At 44.3% G+C, this 24,940-nt stretch overlaps 1 protein-coding gene and 1 long non-coding RNA gene across 3 annotated transcripts in view; one reads left to right on the forward strand and one right to left on the reverse strand.

Annotated features, from left to right (window-relative positions):
- Positions 1 to 4,058, forward strand: part of LOC142470222 (uncharacterized) — a 57,137-nt gene extending 53,079 nt beyond the window's left edge. Inside the window, exons 2-3 of the long non-coding RNA XR_012789235.1 lie at positions 3,270 to 3,324; positions 3,910 to 4,058. This is a non-coding gene — a long non-coding RNA (uncharacterized LOC142470222). The remainder of the gene's footprint in view (positions 1 to 3,269; positions 3,325 to 3,909) is intronic.
- Positions 4,059 to 12,295: 8,237 nt separating this feature from the next.
- Positions 12,296 to 24,940, reverse strand: part of CRISPLD2 (cysteine rich secretory protein LCCL domain containing 2) — a 36,064-nt gene continuing 23,419 nt past the window's right edge. For both annotated transcript variants that reach the window (XM_075576674.1, XM_075576673.1), the window contains 3 exons: positions 19,327 to 19,402; positions 15,344 to 15,477; positions 12,296 to 13,799 (listed from right to left, as the gene is read on the reverse strand). In XM_075576674.1, the coding sequence (XP_075432789.1) occupies positions 13,745 to 13,799; positions 15,344 to 15,477; positions 19,327 to 19,402 (265 nt within the window). In that variant the 3' untranslated portion in view covers positions 12,296 to 13,744. The remainder of the gene's footprint in view (positions 13,800 to 15,343; positions 15,478 to 19,326; positions 19,403 to 24,940) is intronic.

Here is a 24,940-nt window from a genome sequence, read left to right on the forward strand (position 1 = left end):
GGTATATAGTGGACGTGAGCTTGGTTTGATCCACTGGATGTTGGCACAGATTTTCAAAGAAGGCACCGTAAGGGAGCGTGGCCACTGTCAACCCTTTGTTAATAAAATTTCTAATTTGAAGATGTAGGTGGTCCTTGGTATCCAACGACCCGCTTTCCGTCGAATGCCTTATCCGACGCCGCATAATGCAGTCTGCTGGACGCATTATCCGATGTCGGACCCGCTTACCCCGCGGTCACCGCTGCCAATTTATAAAAGTCAGATATTGGGATTTTCGGATTGTTACAGATTTGATCAAAAGACTTCATAGAGAATCCCGATATCAGATCCCCTACCTTGCAGCTGCCATTCCCTGCCCAATTAAAGAAGAGCTTGCCCTCACATCCCAGGGGAAAGACAGGGTTATTCTGTAACGGGGTCATCGCTGAGGAGGATGATACCATTTTAGTACTCATTTGTACTCAGTCTCACAGCTCGCAGGAGTGGCTGCTCTATGTCTTCCCGCAAGGGCCTGCCACATTACTCATTGTCCTAACTGTGCAGCTTAATAGTATTAGGACATACAGATAAAGCGTGATTTGGTGCGGTATGAGGACTTTGTTGTCCACACCTCACCCGCGGCCTCCCCCATGCACCTCGTCGCGCTGAGGCACACGGACCTCGTCTGTGGTCAGACAGAATTATTATTTGGGTTGTTGCAGTTCAGTGCATGGCCAGCAGGTGGCACACTGAATATCTTTGCCTATGATACTCGGAATGCTCCAGTGTCTAAATCGGGTGTCTGAAGAGAAGATAAAATGTACACGTCTCTGTCTAATGGTCTTGTACATCGTTACTGTTGCAGTTTCACACGTTATTCAAAACTATTATGCAGTAGCCCAGGGGTGCGTAACTTCCTACGCTGCGTCCCCCTGCCTGCTCTCCTCCTGGGTCACGCCCCCCCCCTTACCTCTAATGTGGCATCAAATGATGCTGTGGGGTCATGTGACATGACGTCATGTGACCCGCGGCATCATCTGATGCCACGTATCCATGGCAGTGGACGTCATTTGACACAGTGTTGCCATGGAGACGCGTGACTGAAGCCAGGTAAGTACATTTACAGAGGCCTCGCGCTCTCAGCGAGGGGCCTCTGTAACCACCGCGCCCCCCTAAAAAAAAAAGTCTCGCTCTCCCCAGTTTGCGCACCCCTGCATTAGCCGAATCTGGCTTATAACTTTTGCCCGGGGCATGGCATGGGACATGGTGCTTTTTCCATGCCACACAAGACCAGCCTGCAGTTATGCCTATATGACATATTGCACCAGTCGGGACATAAAAAGAGTGCAGCGCTTTCTGAGATCTATAAGTATATTGTTGAGACGTACCCATTCCACAAAAAAAAAACACCAAACCAAAAAGGCTGGAAGAATTCAATTTGACACAACTTAAGCATTAATGATTGCTTTATTAGGCCACCGTGGAAGAGGGGCAGGTCCTGGGCACTGCACTCATCGCATCATGGATGGGTATGTTCGATGATGGCAACTTTCGAAGGAGAAAAAGATTGAATAATAGACTTTCCTGAACTGATCCTTCCAATTCACCTGAGAGCCTGTCCCAATACCTTTACCAGTATGGACCAAGCAATTTCGAAAATGAGATGAATCAACACCCCAACTACCTCTCTCTCCACCCGACTACATGCTCCAACCTGAGTACCTGCCCCAATACCCTTACCAGTACAGATCAACCAACTTTGAAAACGATATAATAATAATAGCATGTTTTTGTATAGCGCTGCTAGTTATACGTAGCGCTTTACAGAGACATTTTGCAGGCACAGGTCCCTGCACCGTGGAGCTTACAATCTATGTTTTTTGGTGCCTGAGGAGATAAAGTGACTTGCCCAAGGTCACGAGGGGCCGACACCGGGAATTGAACCAGGCTCCCCTGCTTCAAACTCTCAGTGCCAGTCAGTGTCTCTTATGCTAAGGCCCCGCTCCCTCAGTCAGCGCGCCCGCACTGCAGACAGGCGGGGCGCTGACATACACAGACCGCGATATGCGGTCTGTAGGGAGCCGGGGCTGGAGTGGGAGGGAGGGGGCTGGAGTGGGAGATGGCGTGGTTTAAGTGGAGGGACCCGCTACCCCGTCCTGACATCCAAGCTCATGATCTTCTGTTTGAGCCCTTTGGAATCATCTATTTCTTTACAAATATTAACAGCATCTGTATATATTGGTATGTGTAACACACACACACACACACACACACACACACACACACACACACACACACACACACACACACACACACACACACACACACACACACACAGAGACAGGCACTCACGCACTCAGACACACACATACACAAACACACACGCAGGCACTCACATACACAAACACAGATAGGTACTCAGACACACACACAGACAGGCACTCATGCACACACACACACACACACACAGGCAGGCACTCACGCACTCAGGCACACACATACACACACACAGACAGGCACTCAAGCTGCTTTCCCTCCACACTCTCCTCCCCGCTCCCCGAAGCCTCCCCTCCTCATTGGCTCACAGCCACACCACGTGACGCGTCGACGCTAGGGATTACAATTCTCTTGAATCCCCTAGCGGCTGACGCGTCACAGCGTGTAGTGAGCTGTGCAGCCAGGGGGGACTGGGACCGGCTCCGTAGGATTCCCCTGCTGGTGGTGAACGCTCGTGTGGCCACCCGCGCCACCGAGCGCAGCGCGACCGAGGCCTTAGTCACTGAGCCACTCCCTGAACCTACATCCCAACTACTGTACATGATCAACTCAAACATCTACATACAGCACACCCATTGCATCATCAACAATGGGTCACTGCCACTAGCGATGGCGAACCAATCCAAATACTTTCCCCGAGTTTTCCATTCCAAATCTGTTCCGCTGTGTGAAATCCGCCGACGGATTGTTACAGTTTCAATCCGCGTGGATTCATCCCAAACCGCCATTGGGTACAATCCGCTAACAGATTTTAACAATCCAACCCATGAATTGCTGAATCCACTGATTTGGATTCTTAAAATCCATCCATATGTAAGGCCAATCCTTTTACCAGCAGCAAACTTCTAAAGGGAGGATCGCGGTAATATATACCGTCTGAGCTACAGAGGTGTCTGACCGCAGCGATCACTAAGTGTGTGTCTATGAAGAAGACAAAGCGTCTCATGCAGAGTGAGTTGAAGGATGCCTATTGTAGTCATTGTTTAATTCTTGTTTTCACTCATGTTTTGCAGGCTGATGAGCATCAATACGTGTTTGTGCAGAAAACACATCCAGAGATACTGTCAGGTAATCTTATATACAGGCATACATACCCCGCATTAACGTACGCAGTGGGACCGGAGCATGTATGTAACACAGGCATACCCCGCATTAACGTACGCAGTGGGACCGGAGCATGTATGTATAGTGAAAATGTACTTAAAGTGAAGCACTACCTTTTTCCCACTTATCGATGCACGTACTGTACTGCAATCGTCATATACGTGCATAACTGATGCAAATAACGCATTTGTAACAGGCTCTATAGTCTCCCGCTTGCGCACAGCTACGGTACAGGTAGGGAGCCGGTATTGCTTTTCAGGACGTGCTGACAGGTGCATGCGTGAGCTGCCGTTTGCCTATTGGGCGATATGTCCTTACTCGCGAGTGTACTTAAAGTGAGTGTCCTTAAACTGGGGTATGCCTGTAATTCATGCATCTATTTATTTTTTGGCAATACCCCTAATACCCATACTACGCAGAATTTCAATGACACGCATATGCATTTCATCCAGGTCCCATAGAAACACACGCGTCCCACACAATGTAATTAATCCACTACGCTACTGTATTTCTTCTCGATTATTAATATACAACATTCACTTTTTACAGGTTTAAATGCCCCAAAGCCAGCCTGCCCCAAGAAGATGCCGATTGAAGAAGATTGTACATTTTGGAAGAGCTAAGAAATTTGTAGTATTGTATTTTCACAAAGTCATTTACTATTATCTAATAAAAAAAGTATTTCATATTTTAAAATACTTTTTAGTCATCTGAAGTTTTGTAGGGAATAAGTGGTGGGTAACATGTAAAGACTGAATAGGTGGGTGAGTGGGAGACTGAATGGGTGGGTGAGTGGGAAACTGAATGGGTGGATGAGTGGGAAACTGAATGGGTGGGTGAGTGGGAAACTGAATGGGTGGGTGAGTGGGAAACTGAATGGGTGGGTGAGTGGGAAACTGAATGGGTGGGTGAGTGGGAAACTGAATGGGTGGGTGAATGGGAAACTGAATGGGTGGGTGAGTGGGAAACTGAATGGGTGGGTGAGTGGGAAACTGAATGGGTGGGTGAGTGGGAAACTGAATGGGTGGGTGAGTGGGAAACTGAATGGGTGGGTGAGTGGGAGACTGACTGGGTGGGAGACTGACTGGGTGGGAGACTGACTGGGTGGGAGACTGACTGGGTGGGTGAGTGGGAGACTGACTGGGTGGGTGAGTGGGAGACTGACTGGGTGGGTGAGTGGGAGACTGACTGGGTGGGTGAGTGGGAGACTGACTGGGTGGGTGAGTGGGAGACTGACTGGGTGGGTGAGTGGGAGACTGACTGGGTGGGTGAGTGGGAGACTGACTGGGTGGGTGAGTGGGAGACTGACTGGGTGGGTGAGTGGGAGACTGGGTGGGTGGGTGAGTGGGTGACTGGGTGGGTGACTGACTGACTGGGTGGGTGACTGACTGGGTGGGTGACTGGGTGGGTGGGTGACTGGGTGGGTGGGTGGGTGACTGGGTTGACTTGACTGAGTGGGTGGGTGACTTGACTGAGTGAGTGGGTGGGTGACTTGACTGAGTGAGTGGGTGACTGAGTGGGTGGGTGGGTGACTGAGTGGGTGGGTGGGTGACTGAGTGGGTGGGTGGGTGGGTGACTGAGTGGGTGGGTGGGTGGGTGGGTGCCTGAGTGGGTGGGTGGGTGGGTGGGTGACTGAGTGGGTGGGTGGGTGGGTGACTGAGTGGGTGGGTGACTGGGTGGGTGACTGAGTGGGTGGGTGGGTGACTGAGTGGGTGGGTGACTGGGTGGGTGACTGAGTGGGTGGGTGAAAGGGACTGGGTGGGTGTGTGGGTGACTGGGTGGGTGACTTACCTTGACCCCGTGGCATCTGGCTGGGGCAGGAGGTGAGTTCGGGAAGCTGGGGAGGGGGGGCAAGAGTGGCTGGAGACCCGCGCCGCGCTTCCCCTCCGTCCGGGAGCCGGCGCACGTGATGGGGAGTCCCGCGCCGCGCTTTCCCTCTCCGGTAGCGGCGCACGTGAGGGGGAGTCCCGCGCCGCGCTTCCCCTCTCCGGTAGCGGCACACGTGAGGGGGAGAGCAGGAGGCCCGGGCCGCGCCGCAAGGGGGGAGGAGCCTGGAGTTTGCTGCTGAGCAGGAGGGCCGCGGCGCACGGTGAGGGTGATGGTGCGGCTGGGGATGTTGCGGAGCGTGGGGATTTGGGTGAGGTGGGGGGAGAGAGTGAGGGGCACCGGGAGAGGAGGGGGGGGGTGTGTGTGGAAGGTGAGCTGCGGTCCAACTGACGGGGGAGAGTGAGGGTGTGTGTGTGTGTGTGTGAGGGGGTGTGTGTGTGTGTGTGTGTGTGTGTGAGGGGGGGGGTGTGTGTGTGAGGGGTGTGTGTGTGTGTGTGTGTGTTTTTGCCCGTCACTCTGCCTCAGGCCAATGAGAGGTGCGGGGGCGGGCAGGCCAAGGGACCAATGAGATTGCCGCTAGGGACGCAGACATACAGTGCTTTCACAAATATATAGTAGATATTGTAATTAGCAGCAATAGTGACACATCATGTTGTAAAGCCCACAAATGTTGTGTACGTCACAATTGTAATGATTGCAGAGCATACAATATCTCAGCATGTTATGAAATGCCAGTCAAAAACCTGAGCTACATCTCTGCTTGATAGCAAATAAAGCCGTGAGTTACACAGCACATCATTGCTATTTGAAAACACTGGAACTACTGTATTACAACACATCAGCCCTCCCCATAACAGAATAGAAGGTTGGTTCACTGTTTCCTTTGATACTTTTAATTATGTTGACATTTTTTAGAGTGAGATTTCAGGTCTCCTGCTCTCCAGGCATTTCCTAAAAGTCATGGAAACCCCAACTACCATGACGTGTTTAGCCAATAAAAACGGGGGCTCGTATTTCGAAGCAGGACCACTATTCCGTAGGACACCTCACAGCCAGTTCAAATGAATGGACCATGGGTAGAGATGTAGTGTGTGCAGTGCTACTTATTCATTATTTATATTATTTCTAGCGAGCAATGCAAATAGATGCTCTTTAACCCTTCCTATCCACCTTTAATACCCACCTTAAGACACACTTGCTTAACGAAGCATATGAGTAGCACCGTGGCTGACGCTATACACCTGATACATAAAGCTTGGCCCCCTGCAGACGCACTTACCAGAACGCCCTCCTGCTGTCTCTGTACGTTCTTCCTACCTACCAATTAGATTGTAAGCTCTTCGGAGCAAGGACTCCTCTTCCGAAATGTTACTTTTATGTCTTAAGCGGTTATTCCCATGATCTGTTGTTTGTTATTTATATGATTGTCACGTGTATTACTGCTGTGAAGCGCTATGTACATTAATGGCGCTATATAAATAAAGATATACATACATACATACCAAAAGGGGCCTGCAACCCATTGCCGCAAAAGGGTTAATACCCCTCAGTGCCAGAGACCAACAATGCTGTCACTGAAGGGATTTTAGAAGGCACAACTAGGTATTGACAGTATAAAACGGGTGTTACTTAAGAATTACTATGCTCCTATGCGTGTGCATGAAATGATGCATCAAGTTTTCCATCATTCCAACTGTGCGATTAGCCGTCTCCTGCCTAAAACCCCTCTCTCACTGCCCCACACCTTTGGAATGCCCTTCCCCTCAATATCCGACTAGCACCCTCTCAATCCATCATCAGGACCATTCTTAAAACACACCTCTTTAACAAAGCATATGGGCAGTTTCGAACATCTCATACTGTATGCACTGACATTGGCCCCTTGCAGATTAACTTACCAGAACATTCTCTTACTATCTCTGTAAGGTCTCCCTACTTACCACTTAGATTGCAAGCTCTTTGGGACAGGGACTCCTTTTCCTAGTGTTACGTTATTCCTTAATATAACACATAATGGGAACAAGTGCTTTATGTCACGGGTATTACTCCTGTGACGCGCTATGTATATGGATGATGCTATATAAAGATATACATGCATACATTTAGCAGGAGTGAAACCCACGTCAGAGCCTCCTCTGCAATGATCTTGTAAAAAGATCCTTTGGACATATAAAAGCAGCAGTAGGTTGAGGTAAGAGCAGGTCAGAGCCACTGTATGCACAGTGCACACTTGCTAACACTGCCCCGCCAGTGTTCTCCCAGGACCGGCCAGGCAGAAATGTTTATACTAAAACTCACACTGTGTCTTTTCTCTGCTTACTTGGAAAACATCCAGTGTCAAACAGAAGCCATCTGTGGAGGTGAAGAGCAGACCCTGCTTCTCGGAAGGATAGCATCACCTGCCTGATTATTCCAATTTACAAGGAAAGAAGAGGGGAGGGAATAAAAGGACCATATAACTTACCTGTATATGAATTTTACCGCACTAGGCCCAGGCCAATCGGGCCTAATGGGAAATCCGCTACTTTGTCAAAGAGGTATACTATAATGACTTGCCTAAGATTAACATTGGATTTTGAACCATAGTCATCCACTTCAAAGGCTAGTGGCTACCCTTAAATGTCTTCTCTCATTTTCCCATATCCTCTATTAGAGGAACTCAGAATGCAGCAGATTTATTCTGGCGTGGGATAGGAATGTCTGCCTTTCTTCAAGTTTAAAGCTTTCTTAGCTGAGGAAACGCTGCACCTATTGCTGCTGTGCAACTGCATATTAATTGTTTTTATTATCAAAATACAGAAACAAAATTCAATTCAAATTCTACTGCCCACTGAAGCGACAACAAAATGATCAAACTTTGCCTTTTATCCAACTTCATCTCTGCCTAATGTACTGCAGATGTTGCAGAGCAACTGCAGCGTTGACCCATAAGATAGTGACTGGGTTAACCCCTTAAGCCCCGAACATTTTCTGTTGATGCTACAAACACTAGGTTAAACTATGCATTGTAACCCTAAAATTCCCGTCTGCCCAAGACTGTTATATCCAAACCCCAGCAGAGCCTCGGACACGAAGGATAATGTGTCAAGTGTGCGAGCCATAGAAGCATGAAGACAAAAACACAGAGACACTATTACTTCTCCTTGTGTCAAGCCTGAAAGGTATTCCTAATATTTACATGACTGAACAGCCGAGTTATGGATTGGGAATATTTATACTACCATGCCTTTGGTAGTGTTTAGCTTAGAAACGCTTTCAGCCTAAAAAGTAGCCAGCTCTAAAAACAAAGCAGAAAAAGGTAACAGCAATCGACCAAATTATCTGTGGTGTCCGAGCTAAAGACCCAGTGCCACATAGCAATGGGCAGTGTTCGACAAACCTATACATTTGCACGCCCCGGGCGAGTGGATTTAACATCGCGGCGAGCTCCTATTGGCCCAAGCAGCACACGTGTGGTACTAGGTGGCGAGTAGATTTTTTTGTTCGGCGAGTAGATTTTTTGGTGATTTGTCGACCACTGGCAATGGGTGTTACATTTGTAGTAGTGTGAAAGTATTTGCTGATGCACTGAGCTAAATATTACTTCCCTGTAACATATTGAGAAATTATATTCAAATTTCAGGTGCCCGACAGATAGTGGCATTCACCTGCAACCAAGGTAGTCATGTCCCCAGTAGACTCATGCTACTCCCTGTAATATATTGAACACTCTTAACTGCCAAAATTATAATTTCACTAGATTCTGGGTTTCCCACAGAATCCTACAAGATCTACATCTCAGAAAAGAAAAGTATAAATGCCCAATCCACCCCTAAAAAAATAGCTTTGCTATAAAATCTTGACAAAGGGGCTTATTCCCTATCAGCCCAAGTGGCTGATCGGCCCATTAGGAGGAGGTGACTGGCATATCAGTGTTTCCAGTTTCATAAAACCAATGCACGACAGGTTCTACAGACATTCATGAGCCTCATCTCTTCTGTTGAGATATTTCGTCAACTGGCAGATGGAGATGAGGAAAGGAACCCTAACATAATGACAGACACAGTTGAGGATAATAATATCTAATTATACAAAGGGATGTTTACTTATGAAAAGCTGTTTGTAAGGAGGGACCTTATTTTGTTTGGCTCCATCTTCTAGGCAGGATTGTTTTTATTCGAAGCAGCTGTTCTCCCAGGCACACACACTGGAAGCTGTCCATTGTGGTTGCATTTTTGTGTATCCACTTTCCCAGTGTTGTCTGTGATGAACCCAAGGTTTTTCTAGCTGAATTTTGACATCCAAATGTATTGAAGTCGTGCAAACCTCCACAGGCTGCTAGAACAGCAACATGGAGATGTTTTTTTTGGTTACAGCTACATACCAGTTAAAACCAGCATCAGATTTACCAGGGAACGTCCCTATGGAAAAATAGGCAGTGGTTCAAGTATGATGGTATACTGGAGATGTGAGAATACAACTACCTTTTTTTTTTATTGCCAAATCTACACTTCCTCGTAAAAAAAATATAGTATTCCTTTTTTAAACTGCAACCTCACCATTTCCCTCCTACTGCAACAAAAACATTCGGTAGGTCTTTTGTCTACATTACTTGCTCAAAAAGGTTGTGATTTTCTGCATGGACAGTGATACTATTTAAAATGACACTGTAGAAAGGGTTATTTTATTTAAAAAGACCCTGATGCAGTAATATCCTGGGGGGAATGACAACAGCAAAGCTTGACAAAAAAAAGTTTCCCTTTGTGGGTCTAAAGATGCCCTTTTTTTTACTGGTCTGTTTATCTAGTAGATTACTAAATTATCCATAACTACAGAGTATTTATTGCTAAGACAACATGTTCCCAAGTCCAATCCCTCATTTAGAAACAATCCATGGATTCCTTTAGTAAAAGTGTTTCCTCTGAAACAAAAGAAAGGCAAAAGGAAAGTGGAGATCCTTAACCCTGCAATATATTGCATTCAAGTTGGGTACCATTTACCAAATTCCATATCTTGTTGGCGGAGCTTGATTTTTGGACTCCTTTTGGCTATGACAGACTTCACAAATCTCACATCCTTCCTTTATCTAAATCATAAGAATCTGACTGACTATCTGGTTCTTTCCAATGCCGTTTTATCAATTTTCAGGGAAAAAAGGCATTCTGTGCCCTTCCAGCACTGATAAGGTTAAGCATCCATGAATACTGTATCTAGTTGTCCATTTTTTGCAACAATACCGAAGGTGGACTCTATTGCAGAGCAACGCAATCTTTGCGGTAAAGACTGAAAGCAATAATATGTTTATGAATGATGGCTGCCATTGTCACTGGTGTTTTGGTATCGACTTGGGTTCTAAATTATTTTAGTGTTTTTGCCAAAAGACAATTTTTGGGGACATAGAGGAAGGGTCCGGCGTGGGAGGAGGGACCCAAATCCAAATAAGGCAGAAATGGGTTTTGATTTATTTCTGTCCCGGATCCAGATTCTGCATACAAACTCACGGCCCGGATCTGGACATCTCCCCCAAGTTTGGGGGTTTTTGGACTTGGAACTCGCGAATGTGCCCTTCCTTCATTTTTATCGTTGACAAATCTGGTGCTGTGTTTTGCACTGGTATCACCTTTTGATTTTTTGCGAAGTCTCTACCTCTGGTCATCAATGTATGGAGCCGTTTGTCTCCACGTGCAATAAAAATCAGGAAGATGACAATTCTCAGTTTGAAATCCTCTTTATTTTCCATAAAAGTTAGACACAGATTGTACACATTTGTATCATTAGCCCAAGGAGGACTGGAGATCATGCAAAGAAAAAAAAAAACATTTACAATGAAATATTTGTACAAAGCAAGTAGTAAAATTCCATCATTTTTCATAGAAAAAAAAAAGCAAATACAAACTGCAGGCTGAGGTGACACACAGATGATCGCTAACAAACCAGTGCGTGATGTTTAGAAGGAACCGAGAATGTAGGTTTCCAGATTCCCAATGTAAGATTATTGTGGACGTGAAAGGGTTAGAGTTCCTGTTTAACCGCGTTACAGCCAACAATGCATTAAATCAATTTCTGTTTTATCACAAACGAAATGGCCCAGGGAATGACGACCCCCAGGAAAACCCCATATTTTCCTCCCTAGGTCGAGGCCTGACTGGTAGGATAACATTCCCAGCCAAGCAATAACAAGAATGTAGCACGTTATAACAATCCTGTCATTATTCAGTATAGCCCACTATTAACAATGGCTTTGCTGGTGGCCAGAATATGCTGGTTATAATGGGTGAAAAGTAGCAATTGGCCTTTGGCAACAGAACAAGGGGTATTTCTAGGCCAGTGGAACAGTGTGGATTTTGGTCTAGCACCATATAAAACACCAGTTGGAAAACCTCTAGCATTGGAAAATATAGCCACATAAAACCAACAGGTTAGGGCAGCATTATGTAGTATTTTTACTAAATAGAAGGAGAATTGGAGGATTGTAAAAACATGGCTACAGAGTTATACAGCAAGTAAGCTTTTGGCTCACCCCTTTGTCAGTTAAGGGGTTAAATAAGTATGGTTTGTTTGTCACCTAAAAAATAAGCCTAGTTTGTTTTTTTACATACACTAAAAGCGCATAGAAAAATCATTAAACAGTTGTCTTTTCGCTGTGTTTATTATGTTGTCCTAGCCAGTTAAATATTTTTACAGGGCGTCTCGAATGTTCCTTGCTAATGGATAGAGTAAAACTTCGCTCTTTAGATTCTTTTGCAGATAGTGGGATGGCACCCCTTCCGTTCTTAAATATGAAGTGAGTATGGTATAATGTTAAATGCTAGCCTGATCAAAATGAAAAAATTTAAAGGTTGGGAACCAGCACTCCTCAAAAATAGAATTTTAAACTCGCATGCAGTCTATTTAAAGGGATCAACAAAACAGGATCACAAGGATTAATTCACCCCATACATAGCCAAACTATTTCTTCAAAGTGCAGGTCTCCTCAAAGACAGAGATACAAAGTACAGCTCTTCTCACACGTTCATCATGAAGTTCTCCATTTAATGTGACAGCCAAGAACAGTGGAACAACAACGTTTTATGACCTATATGGACCTTTCGTCTGGGGATGATGAAAGGTCCACATGGGACCTGAAATGTTGTTATTCCACTGTTCTTGGCTGTCACATCAAAAGGAGAACTTCATTATGAACGTGTGGTAGACCTCTACTCTGTATGAGAGGAGACCTGCACGTTGAAGAAATTATTTGGCTATGTGTGGGGTGAATTAATCCCTGTGATCCTGTTTTGTTGATCCATTCAATAAACCCGTGAGATTGCAGATCGCATGCAATTTTTCCATTCTTCTATTTTTGGCGGGTGCTGGTTCCCCCGAGTCTTTTTTTGCATACTCTTTTGTAGATCCTGGAGGCGGTTAACCAGGGAATTACAGCCCCCATGTCCCATGCTTGAGTCTACTTCTGTGGCAAACATTGGTGCATGCACACTAATACTGCTGTACTTTTTAAAATGCTAATCTGACACCAAACATTAAATCGCAAAGTGAAATTCATTTTTTCATCAAATTAAGTCATGCAACCCACAGCTTTTATAAACTCACATCAGCTAGTGAACATGTGCTCTCATCTTACAATTTACTGGTAATTTATTGCGTCAAAGCTAAGGAACGTAAATATTTGTCTCATGTACATTTAATAGCTCTGGTATGTATATTGCAGTCTTGATATTCAAATATTTCTCTATGTTTAACTATCCAGGACTAAACTATGGGCTTTGTATGTGTGTGTGTGTGTGGCAGTTTATTATTTACAGGTCACTCGTAGAAGAGTATTTTGTGCAGCCTAGAACAATTACTCTCCAAATGCAATCTTTCATACATATATAAACAAAGATAAGGCAAATATTAACCCCTAAGTATCAAAATAATAATTATAGATCAACCAGCACAGCTGTATATTTATATATATATATATAAAAAATATCTTAAAATCATAAGAAATAAAAAGTACAAAACTTAAAAGAAAGACATTATGTACAATGCTGAGAGGGCCCAGAGCAGAAAGTGGGATTGCCATTAATGAAACAGCAGTTTTGAAATAACTGCATTTTATTTCTTATCCATATTATCCAGGGCAGTGATTACTTCATAGTATTTTGAAACTAACCAGAGCACGTGTTATTACAAGACATGGCAGCTCTAGGAGTAAGCAACTCTCATGCCTGTATGTATGTATGTATGTATGTATGTATGTATGTGTGTATGTATGTATGTTTGCTCCTTTGTCCCCCACCTCTTTAGAATAGGCTGAGATGACCGTCTGTTGCTGAATGCCCCAGAATGTACACCACTCCTGCTGCTTCACATGAGATGAGTACAGTGGAGTCAGAACTGAAGAAGTTTGCTTTTGCATCCCTGCATATATTTTAAATGGTGGTGATCAGAATCTGTGATGAAGAAGAGGATGCTGGTTGGTGCAGAGACCCAATTCCAACAGGCAGACAATGCGGAAATATCTTCTGACCTTCTCAAAGTTTATGTGGGATTCCCACTGTACTCCAACAGAAGGCTTTTCCCCCCTCTCTTTCTGTTACTGCTTCACTGTAAAGATTCGGAAAGCTTTACCTTCTGTATGGTTCTTGATGCTGAAAAACAAGGAACGAAATGGAGAAATAATTTGCAGATGTTCCAGACAGTCCATAGAATAGCGACCTGGGGGCACAAATAAAAGGTTATGGACCATAAATGCTCTCCCGCACATGTACAAGATGACACGGAGAAAGACCAAGGTTAATAATAGTTTGGTTACAGTACACTTATCTTTGTGTATATAAATTCCAAGGAGAAAAAAAAAAACCCCCAGGTCCTTTGTGGGAAAATCCAGATGAAAAAACAGCTCAATGGTCCATAGCAAAGTTGGCAGAAGATGAACCAGAGAAATGTGCAGTAAGGCTCATCCACAGTTGAAAAAACACTCTTAAAAAGGAGAAATCTACCATAACTCAATTTTTTGTTCTATTTTACAAGACAGGAACCCGTGGCCCTTCAGAGGAGAACTCCCTCGCTGGTTCCCGAGATATTCATTGGTGACGTTACCCGGTTTTACTTTCTGTTTTTTTTAAAGAGGATTTAAATGGCCATCTAGTAGGAAGTCACAACCAATGATGGTGCATCTTCCTATTGGCCTGAGATTTGGCAGCCATTTTGTTTCCCCTGAGGGAGATTTAAACCTGGTAACTTCACCAGTAAATATCTCGGGAACCAAGGGTTCCCCGTAGCTTAAAATAATGCTGTTTGGCTCAGTGAGACCCCGGGCTCCCACCCTGTAAAAAAAGACAGATGCATCCACCTTAAAAAGGTACAGTGAATCCCATCAGATAAATCAAGGAATTGTTCAATTTTCCTAAGATTCTTTAAAGAATCAGTCCGACATATCACCCGAGAAAGCCATTTACAGATAAAATGTGGGAGTTCATAGTCTCTATTTACTATGTTCAGCTTTTCTCTGAATCCTGGATACATATTGATCTTCCTTTGAGACATTAATAGCACTTCCGTGAGAGATTTCTGGCATGAAATCAGTTGTTCTTCATCCTACAGTATTTAGCTAAGAAGGTTTTCTACTGCAGTGTCCCAAACTATGCTGGGGGATTAGGAAGGATGTAGTTTTAGATTTTATGGGCTGCTTTAGGTCACCTCCCCTTGCCACAAGCTCTATGCCGGATAACGCCTCTTCATCCTCCTGGCAGTACTAAGTTACTCTTTGCAACAACAAACAGAGCCACGTATGAACTACAGGGATCAGAGCCAGCAGCACATTCAGTAATGTGGGATACAATGAGTAAACTACTACAAAAAAATCATAGGCTCTGGACCACAGCGTAGGTTGTAGGTTTCCTTGGTGTTTTTATGGCATTCTGATAATATATTTATTTAGATGTTCCCCATGGCTGCAGGAAACACCTGCAATGCATTTCAGAGTGCGTCATTATTCCTTCATTGTTTTCCATACCAATATAATCTAAAATATATGATCTATAATGTACATACGACCAACATCGAGCATTACTTCTTCTCAATGGCTCATTTCAATGCCCAGAACAAATCTCCATGGAAATTGCATAGAAGACACTCATTTCATGCACCGTCACTTCCACCCCCATGATAAACAGGGATCCTGTGATCGTACCTTTCCGAGTGGATCCCGTTTTTGTTCGATCCTATGTAGTGCTTTTTCTTCTCCACTGGCATGACATCTACATAACCTCCAGCTTCGTCTTTAATCACCCCGGCGTGCACAGCGGTCTTACAGATACTGGAGCGCTGGAAAATCAAAGTATGACATCAGCTTTAGCTGCGGGTCACTTCCCAAAGCTCAGGAGGGGCTGGAAAAGAGCCAGCATGAGACCTGAGAAACGGGCTGTACAAGTGGATGGTGAAGCAGAGTTTAAGATTCTTTTTTATTAAACAGAATTGGTTTCTCAGACCCACTATAGTGAATACAGAGCGATGTGCACAGTACATGACAGCAAGGAGCATAAATCACACACCATACATTGAATGACTATTTTACCAAGACAGACGAACTTCAAGGCCTGCCTAAGATATGTTATTTCCATTTGCAACTGGCTGTTACCCGGTTTCTTAGTTCTACTAACTTCTGTAGATTGCATTTTTTGGAACACGCGCTGTAACTTTTTTTTCCCCCTCTGCTCTCAAGGAAAAGTCTGATGTTAATACAACAATGTGGTCTACTTAGATTTTGCAAAGGCTTTTGATACGGTTTCACACAAGAGGTTGGTGTACAAAATAAAGAAAATTGGACTCAGTAATAATATATGCACCTGGATTGAAAACTGGTTGATGAATAGACAACAGAGGGTTGTCATAAATGGAACTTTTTCAGGTTGGGCTAAAGTCGTGAGTGGAGTACCTCAAGGATCGGTACTGGGACCCCTGCTTTTTAACTTGTTTATTAATGACCTTGAGGTTGGGATCGAGAGCAAAGTCTCCATCTTTGCTGATGATACTAAATTGTGTAAGGTAATAAAATCAGAGCAGGATGTAATTTCTCTTCAGAAGGACTTGGAGAGACTGGAAACATGGGCAGGTAAATGAGGTTTAATACAGATAAATGTAAGGTTATGCATTTGGGATGCAAGAATAAAAAGGCGACTTACAAATTAAATGGAGATATATTGGGGGAATCCTTGATGGAGAAGGATTTAGGAGTGCTTGTAGACAGCAGGCTTAGCAATAGTGCCCAATGTCATGCAGTAGCTGCAAAGGCAAACAAGATCTTATCTTGCATCAAACAGGCAATGGATGGAAGGGAAGTAAACATAATGATGCCCTTTTACAAAGCATTAGTAAGACCACACCTTGAATATGGAGTACAATTTTGGGTACCAATCCCAAGAAAAGACATTATGGAACTAGAGAGAGTGCACAGAAGAGCCACCAAATTAATAAAGGGGATGAACATTCTAACTTATGAGGAGAGGCTAGCTAAATTAGATTTATTTACATTAGAAAAGAGGCGTCTAAGAGGGGATATGATAACTATATACAAATATATTCAGGGACAATACAAGGAGCTTTCAAAAGAACTATTCATCCCACAGGCAGTACAAAGGACTCAGGGTCATCCCTTTAGGTTGGAGGAAAGGAAATTTCACCAACAACAAAGGAAAGGGTTCTTTACAGTAAGGACAGTTAAAATGTGGAATTCATTACCCATGGAGACTGTGATGGCAGATACAATAGATTTGTTAAAAAAAAAAAGGTTGGACATCTTTTTAGATGGGAAAGGTATACAGGGATATACCAAATAAGTAAACATGGGAAGGATGTTGATCCAGGGATTAATCCGATTGCCAATTCTTGGAGTCAGGAAGGAATTAATTTTTCCCCTTAGTGGGGTTTTTTGTTTGCCTTCCTCTGGATCAATAAGTAAGTATAGATATAGGATAAAGTATCTGTTGTCTAAATTTAGCATAGGTTGAACTTGATGGACATACGTTTTTTTTCAACCTCATCTACTATGTAACTATGTAACAAGAAAATACCTAGCCTAAAACCCTGCAAAGCAATTTTCCTTTCTGCACGTTGTATACAGCAGGTCTTCAAATCCCTTTCCCATTTAGCTCTTTGCTTTCACATATCTCTTGGCAGCCTTCGTACTTTTAATTGCCAATGAGTAGAGTATCCATACATGGGCAAAAATCAGAGGAGAAAGCTTTATTAGGAAGAGTGGTTCAAAGGATCCTACTTTGCAGCCGGCTAATCGGTAAATCTAAATGTGGCTCCTGAACTTGGCGTGCTGGGAACAGATGTACGTAGTGTTTCTGCTGCTCAGTTCACAAGGAAAGACATCGTTCTCATCCCCTTACATAAATGGAACTATGTGACCCAATAACATTTTGTTTCAGAAGCATTTCAACCAATGTTCCAAAATGTTCTACGTTTGAAAGCAGTAGTGTAAGGAAACGGCCAAAAAGGTTCTGTACGTTCATCAGTGAAACCTTCCCTCGTGTGTGATAAGAAGGTGCGGTAATCCAAGGATAAAGGATGTGAAGCAAAGTTCAGCCCTTCCCTTCTGATGTCCAGGAATAGTGTCATCCCATTATCACGTAACAGATATGTCCCACTGGCCGGATTTACCAACACCTGGCGTCAAAAGAAACCTTACAGCCCGTAGTAAAATTGGTCGTACAGGGTCTTCTGGCGCTGGAAGAATCTTCTGTAATAGCACCATTTAGTAAAAATGGCCCATAATATTTGTGTCTGAAAATGACAAAGTTAAGAGATGTATCAAGGCACTTCGGCATTTGTAAAGAAAGTTTTAGACTTTGAGCCATAAGAATGTGTTATAGCTCAATAAAGCCTAGAACTTGCTTTACAAAAACCAAAGTACCTTGATTCATCTCTTAACCTGGATATACTTTAATTACTCACAGGTTTTCCCTGGAATCAGGTGCACCAGTAACTATTTTGTTCACCTCACTTTGGTGTGCAGCATACACCTCTAATTTTGATCAAAATGACCAGTTAACATGCACTCCCCATAAACCGATGAATAAAAGGGAAATGTATAGAGAAACTGAACATAATCTAATGCTTAAACGTGTCTTTCTGTCACTTGTGTCCCCATGTAATGTTCGGTACCATTTCTCATTGCAATAGCACGAAATGCAAGTCATTTCAGAGTTGTTTTGGAAAATCAGAAAGCACAAACACACAGCAGAGTGTTCTTGCATCTTGTAAACAAATACTTTGAATCTCTATGATATACCGCATCCAAAAAACATTTTAACAAGCAATATTTCATAAGAGTTGCTAGATAATCCTGACTGGCCAAACAACACACATCATATGATCAAAACAAGGATATGAAAGAAAATGTAGACCATATGTTATTTTTCCACATTTGGAACCTGGTAGCTTAATGTCCTAGAACTCCTTAGAAACACTTACAATATTAGACAGTTGAAAGATGATGTAGATTTAGTTAGAAAACCACAACAAAGAATCCTTTGATTCTGGCGGAAGTGGAATATATCAGAGCCTTTCTTCACACATTGAATGCGAAGCAAAAAACAAACATTTTAGGACCAGGAACTCCCATTGTCATCAAGCACGCAACAATCAGAACCCTGTGTAGGTATAACTCCTCACTATTCCAGGTGTAATATATCAACACAAATAAGATTGCGTTGGCGAACTGCACCATTTCCGGCTTGCACCTGCATCAAATATACCACGCTTGATAAATAAGTTCCTTATTTTAAGCTCAGAGCAGTAAATAGGAGTGTTTATACCATCGCACGAAGAGATTTTGCTCTAGAAAACACAATGATGCAGAACTGGATATGCATAATAGTTTGTACATCATGGGAAAACTCCTATTTTCACCTCTCCAAAGTCCAATGGCCAAGTACTGATGGATTATATGTGAAGAGTTCATTTGGATATTAACACAGAGTGAATACATACAGTATGTAAAGTTGGCAAGTGACCCTTTTAGCTTTAAGCATTTCACAAAATAAAGCTACTGTACTGGATAGGAAACAATTTACAGCTAGGAACTAATAATAAAAAAGGCCATGTCAAAAATCTGTGCACGCTGCTGGGGTTCTAGAAGATTAAAGTAATACAAATCAAACCACTTACATCTGCATAAATATTCGTGCCAATTACCGGTGCCCAATAGGAAGGCTCATTCTTGCAGTGCGGTGGGCAGTAAAATCTGAAAAAACAATATTAAAGGGTTATTTGCAATATCCTGCGCCTGCCAAGAAAGCAAACGGACACTTCTCTGATGTATCAGTTTGCTCCTGGAAATTCCTGGTTTTCATGTATGGCGCTCGCTATTATATGAGCAGAGGAGAAGCCACGTGCTGCATTCTGCTGCAAATAAATCATCCCCAATCCATACACTCCCCTCCCCCCTCCCCCACCAACCCTCCTCCTACTGCTGAAAGAGCTAAAAATGTCAGCCCAACATATATTTATATTTCTTCTATATCCTGCATGGCAGCTATAACCAATGAGATATAACTCCTCCTCTTAGCTGGGGTAGGGCAATAAGGTTCTGACACCGGTATAAAAAGGAGGCGTGTGTCTCCTCATCCCTGGACAGTTATTTTTGTCCTACCTAGCTGGGGGAAGGATGTGTTCGTCCCTCCCACCACTCTTTACCAAAATATTGGCGTTTTTATTTTGTTTACAATTTTAGAAAGACTGATGACTTTATGGCATTGAGACAGGATGTCTATTATTCACCCGAGGTTGCCCGCTCTCAAGCGCATCCATGACGGAAGAACCTCTCATTACCAGGGTTTTTTTCACCCTGAAGTATGTGTCCACAGATTGGAGTCAGGTACAGGGCTACACAGGGGGGACGTAGGATTCCCTCTCCTGCAGCTCCCATGGTGCTGGAGACAGCGTCCCAGGGGGCAAGGGAGGCTTAACGCATGGTACGTCGGTTTTAACATAGAGTCTCGGAGGAACCCAGAGTCTGTTCCCACGCCCTGGAGGACCAAGGGTGTAATTTCCAGTCGCGTGCGGTGCTGATGACATCACTTCCAATGGCACATGATACGGATGATGTCATTTCCGGTCTGTGGGATGCCGGAAAAGCACAGAAGCAGGTTCAGCCAGGTATGTATAAGGTAAGCCTTTGCCAGCTGCACTGGGTTGCAGCAAGATTCTTTGCACAAGACGCCGATCAAGCAAACTGTAACTGCCTCTGAGATTCTGACTCTCCATACAGTTCTCCCTGCAGCACGGCCAATCTGCCCCTCAATGTGCTTTGCTTGTCCTGTGAGACTATAGTGGGCCTGATAATTCTAATCTCAAGCATTTTAAAAGGACTCTGCTCTTGCAAAACATATGAGAACTATTGCAAGTCCCACAACGTGGTATACTTGCTCTGTTATACTATAGTGACTGTGCAAGTCTGCTCTGAAGGAGCTAATTGGTACTTACTTACACTGTATATTTCAAACTGTGAAGATGGTAACCTGCCTAGCCCGCAAATGGTTTGCTGGCGTTACTGAATCTGGACTTTATCTGGTGTAGCTGCTTCCAAGCAGAAAACCTGAGAGAGCTGCTCATTAATCATGTCTGTTTCCATTACACAAAACAGAGCAATCGCAGTGGGATTCCCCAGCTGTTAAGCCTAAGGCTAAGGCCCCGCTCCCAGAGTCAGCGCACCTGCGCTGCTGACAGGCGGTGCGCTGAGATACACAGACCGCGATCTGCGGTCTGTAGGGAGCGGGAGCTGGAGCGGGAGGTGGGCGGGAGGTGGGAGGTTTGATCGGGAGCCGGAGCGGGAGGTGGGAGGTTTGATCGGGAGGTGGGCGGTTTGACAGGGAGGGGGGGCGTGGCTTGAGCGGAGGGACCCGCTACTCTCCCCCCCCCCTCCCTCCACGGACTCGGGCTGTAGCTGGAAGGTAAGTTTAAACACACACACGCAGGCACTCATTCATACACAGGCAGGCACTCACACACTCATACACACACACACGCGCGCACAGGCAGGCACTCACGCACTCATACACACACACACACACAGACAGAGGCAGGCACTCGGGCACACACACACACAGACAGACAGGCACTCACGCACTCAGACACATACACACACAGACAGGCACGCACTCAGACACACACACAGAGAAAGGCACTCACCTGCTTTCACTCCACACTCCTCCCCGCAGCCTCTCCTCCTCCCGCAGCCTCCCCTCCCCATTGGCTCACAGCCACACACGTCACGCGTCAACGCTAGGAAACACCATTCTCTGGTGTCTCCAGCGGCTGACGCGCTACAGCGTGTAGTGCTCTGTGCAGCCAGGGGGGACCGGGACCGGCTCGCGAGGATTCCCCTGCTGGTGGGGAACTCGCGACCCGCCGCCCGCGCCAACGAGCGCAGCGGGACCGAGGCCTAATACAACAACTGCAAAAGACGGTGTGTTGGTTGTATTGATTAAATGACAGAAGAGGCACCTTCCCCATTAAATGAATTTGTGGGCTGGATAAAATCCTCACCTTGATGATCCAGGGATTAATCCGATTGCCAATTCTTGGAGTTGGGAAGGAATTTATTTTCCCCCTTATGAGATATCATTGGATGATATGTCACCGGGGTTTTTTGTTTGCCTTCCTCTGGATCAATAAGGAAGTATAGATATAGGATAAAGCATCTGTTGTCTAAATTTAGCATAGGTTGAACTTGGTGGACATATGTCTTTTTTTAACCTCATCTACTATGTAACCTCATTCAATTCTTTGAGAAGATACCAGCCTAAACTCGAGCATACCAGATCTCAAGTTTCTTTAGATGGCGAAGACGACAGTATATAGGACTTCCAAGATCTGCCAACCCTGTCTGACGCTGATAATGGATCATCTTCTGACGAAGTGGAATTCCACGAAGATCAAGGATTATTTAGAATAGAAACAATTGAGAAATTAATCAAAAAGCATCTGGATTATGCAAAATATTGAAGACTCCAAGGAGCAACTATGGGTCTTGGACAAAGCATTCCTGGGTCTCTAGATATTTTCTGGTACACGAAACAATTCAAGATATCATTAAATGAGAATGGAAGATAACAGAGGCGTTTTCAGAGAAGGTATCCATTCCAAATGGAAGACTGCAGATCATGACGTCTCCCTCCTAAGGTTGACACAGAAATTGCTTGGATAGCAAAAACACACGTCTATTCCCTTAAAAGACAGATCATCCTTTAAAGACCCAATGGCAAAAACGTATTGACAGTACACTACAGAAGCAATACACTACTCTGGGCACAGCGATGAAACCAGTAACAGCTATAGCCAGTATATCAAGAACAGTAAAAATATAGGTCTCGGATCTGGAAGACCGGATTAAATCAGGCACTTCCAGACAGACGCTATTCCAGGACTTTTCAAGTCTAAAACATGCCATGGATTTCTTGTGCGACGCATCCATGGACGTCATGTGACTTACAGCAAGGTCCTCAGTACATTCTATAGTCGCCAGAAGAGCACTTTGGTTAAAACCATGGACAGAGGATACTTCTTCCAAGTCAAGATTAGTGTCTCTGCCTTACACCGGTTCTTACTTTTTTGGAGAGGCCTTGGATGACATCCTGACAAGTATTCCTGTCTCCAAGGGACAGTGGAGAAAAGTTTGGGCCTCACGTCCAAAAAAAACCAAGACGCAATTTTCAAGATGCCAGAGTCTACAGACCAGACAGGCCTTTCAATACAGATAGAGAACAAAACCGGCTGTAAGCTCCAGGGAACCAAACAAATCACTACATAGAGCCAGAATGTATACACGAAAAGCGGGCCAGATAAGGTTAATGTGGAAATGAGCACTGCTATAAAAGAGGTATATGAGGGGTGGAGATAAGGTGCATATCTGTATAGCTAGACCTGTTGCGCCGAGAATGAAAATGTATATCCCACAGCCAGCCTGCTGTGGCTGCAATGAATGAATAAATGTCTCCTCACGATTATTCACCGTTCCCCTCTCCTCGGAAGTAGTGTGGTGCACCCTGAATAGGGGAAACCATATCCCCCTGCGGAGACTCCCCGATCCAGCAATGATAAGCAGGAACAAAAATAGATCAGTGGCACAGTCACTCCTAAAGTGTAGCAGAACTCTCCAGCAAAAGGTAGGTTAAAAACTATTTATTGAACTACATAAAATGATACAAAAAAAATAACCTCCTCCCATGCGTTTCACGCCCACCCTGGCGCTTTCTCAAGGAGTACGCCTTGAGAAAGCACCAGGGAGGGCGTGAAACGCGTGGGAGGAGGATTCTTTTTTTCTTTGTGATTTTTCTGTATCATTTTATGTAGTTCAATAAATTGTTTTTAACCTACCTTTTGCTGGAGAGTTCTGCTACGCTTTAGGGGTGGGTGTGCCACAGATCTATTTTTGTTCACGCCTTTAAATACAAATTGGGATGGGGGTCCACCTGGGGGAAGACTCAAATACAACTTCAACCTATGGAGACAAAAAAAGCGGAACTCCTGAAGTTTTAAGGACCAAAGTGAGAAACTTTATACCAGTTGGGGCAGACAAGCAGAATTTCTCGAACAGTGGGTCCAGGTTATGAACCCACTTGGGTCCTCCAAATTATAAAAAGAGAAGAAGTTATACCTTAGAACTATTCACAGATCCAGGCGAATTCTTTTGGAAGTCCCGCCTACCAAAAGATACATTAAAGGCCAGCAAACTGAATCAGGCAATTCAAGATCTCTGGATCAACACAGGAATTCAAGAGGTACCTCTCGAGCAGCATGGTCACGGGTTTTACTCAATACTATTTCTGGTTCCCTAAGCATCAGGAGGACACAGAAGCAGTGTTAGACCTCAAAGCAGGTTAATCGCTACTTAAAAATCTGGCATTAAAAGATGGAATTCTTGAAGGCGGTTATGGCAGCGGTCCAGCAAGGTTATTACTTGGCATGCAATCGACCCAATTGCGTATTTACATACACAAATTTGCCACGCTCATTGAAAATGTCTTTGTTTTTACATACGAGACAAGCACTTCCAGTTCAAAGCCTTGCCATTTGGCTTGGCAACAGCACCGTGAATATTTACCAAGTTAATGATAATAATCACCGCAAAGCTTCGCCAAACCTGAATATTCGTCAAGCTTTATCTAAACTATTGGATGACCAAAGCTCGTTCGGAATGGAGTGGTGTCGAACAATGTCACCGCAGTGGCTTATCTCAACCGACAACGAGGCACACAAAGTGTACAAGCCCTCACAGAGGTCTCAAAGATCCTGAGATGGACAGTACAGGCAGTTCCCCATTTTAAAGCAACTTACATTTCAGGAGACCAAAATATAAAGGCAGATTTTTTTGAGCAGACAAATTGTCCTAGCAGGAGAATGAGAGTTGTCTCCACAAATATTCGTGGACATAGTACAATGATGGGTCCACCCATCAATAGACTTGATGGCTTCCAGAACAAACAAAAAGATGGCTCACTTCGGCTCCATATGGCAGAATCCCGAAGCCACTGATTGGGTGGTCATGTCAATTTATATGGACATTTCTCTCATATACGTGTTCCCTCCCACTCTGTTACTCCCGATGGTGATATCCAAAATCAGGAGACACAAAGTAAAAGCTATACTGATTGTACCTAACGAGGCCCAGATGGGCATGGTTCACAGACCCAGTGAGCCTTTCCATACACACCATGGAGGCTCCCTCTACTTCTGGAGTTACTAACGCAAGGGTCGATACTCTATCCCAAACCTGGATTCC

Source organism: Ascaphus truei, chromosome 19, assembly GCF_040206685.1.
Source record: "Ascaphus truei isolate aAscTru1 chromosome 19, aAscTru1.hap1, whole genome shotgun sequence".
Lineage (NCBI taxonomy): Eukaryota > Metazoa > Chordata > Amphibia > Anura > Ascaphidae > Ascaphus > Ascaphus truei.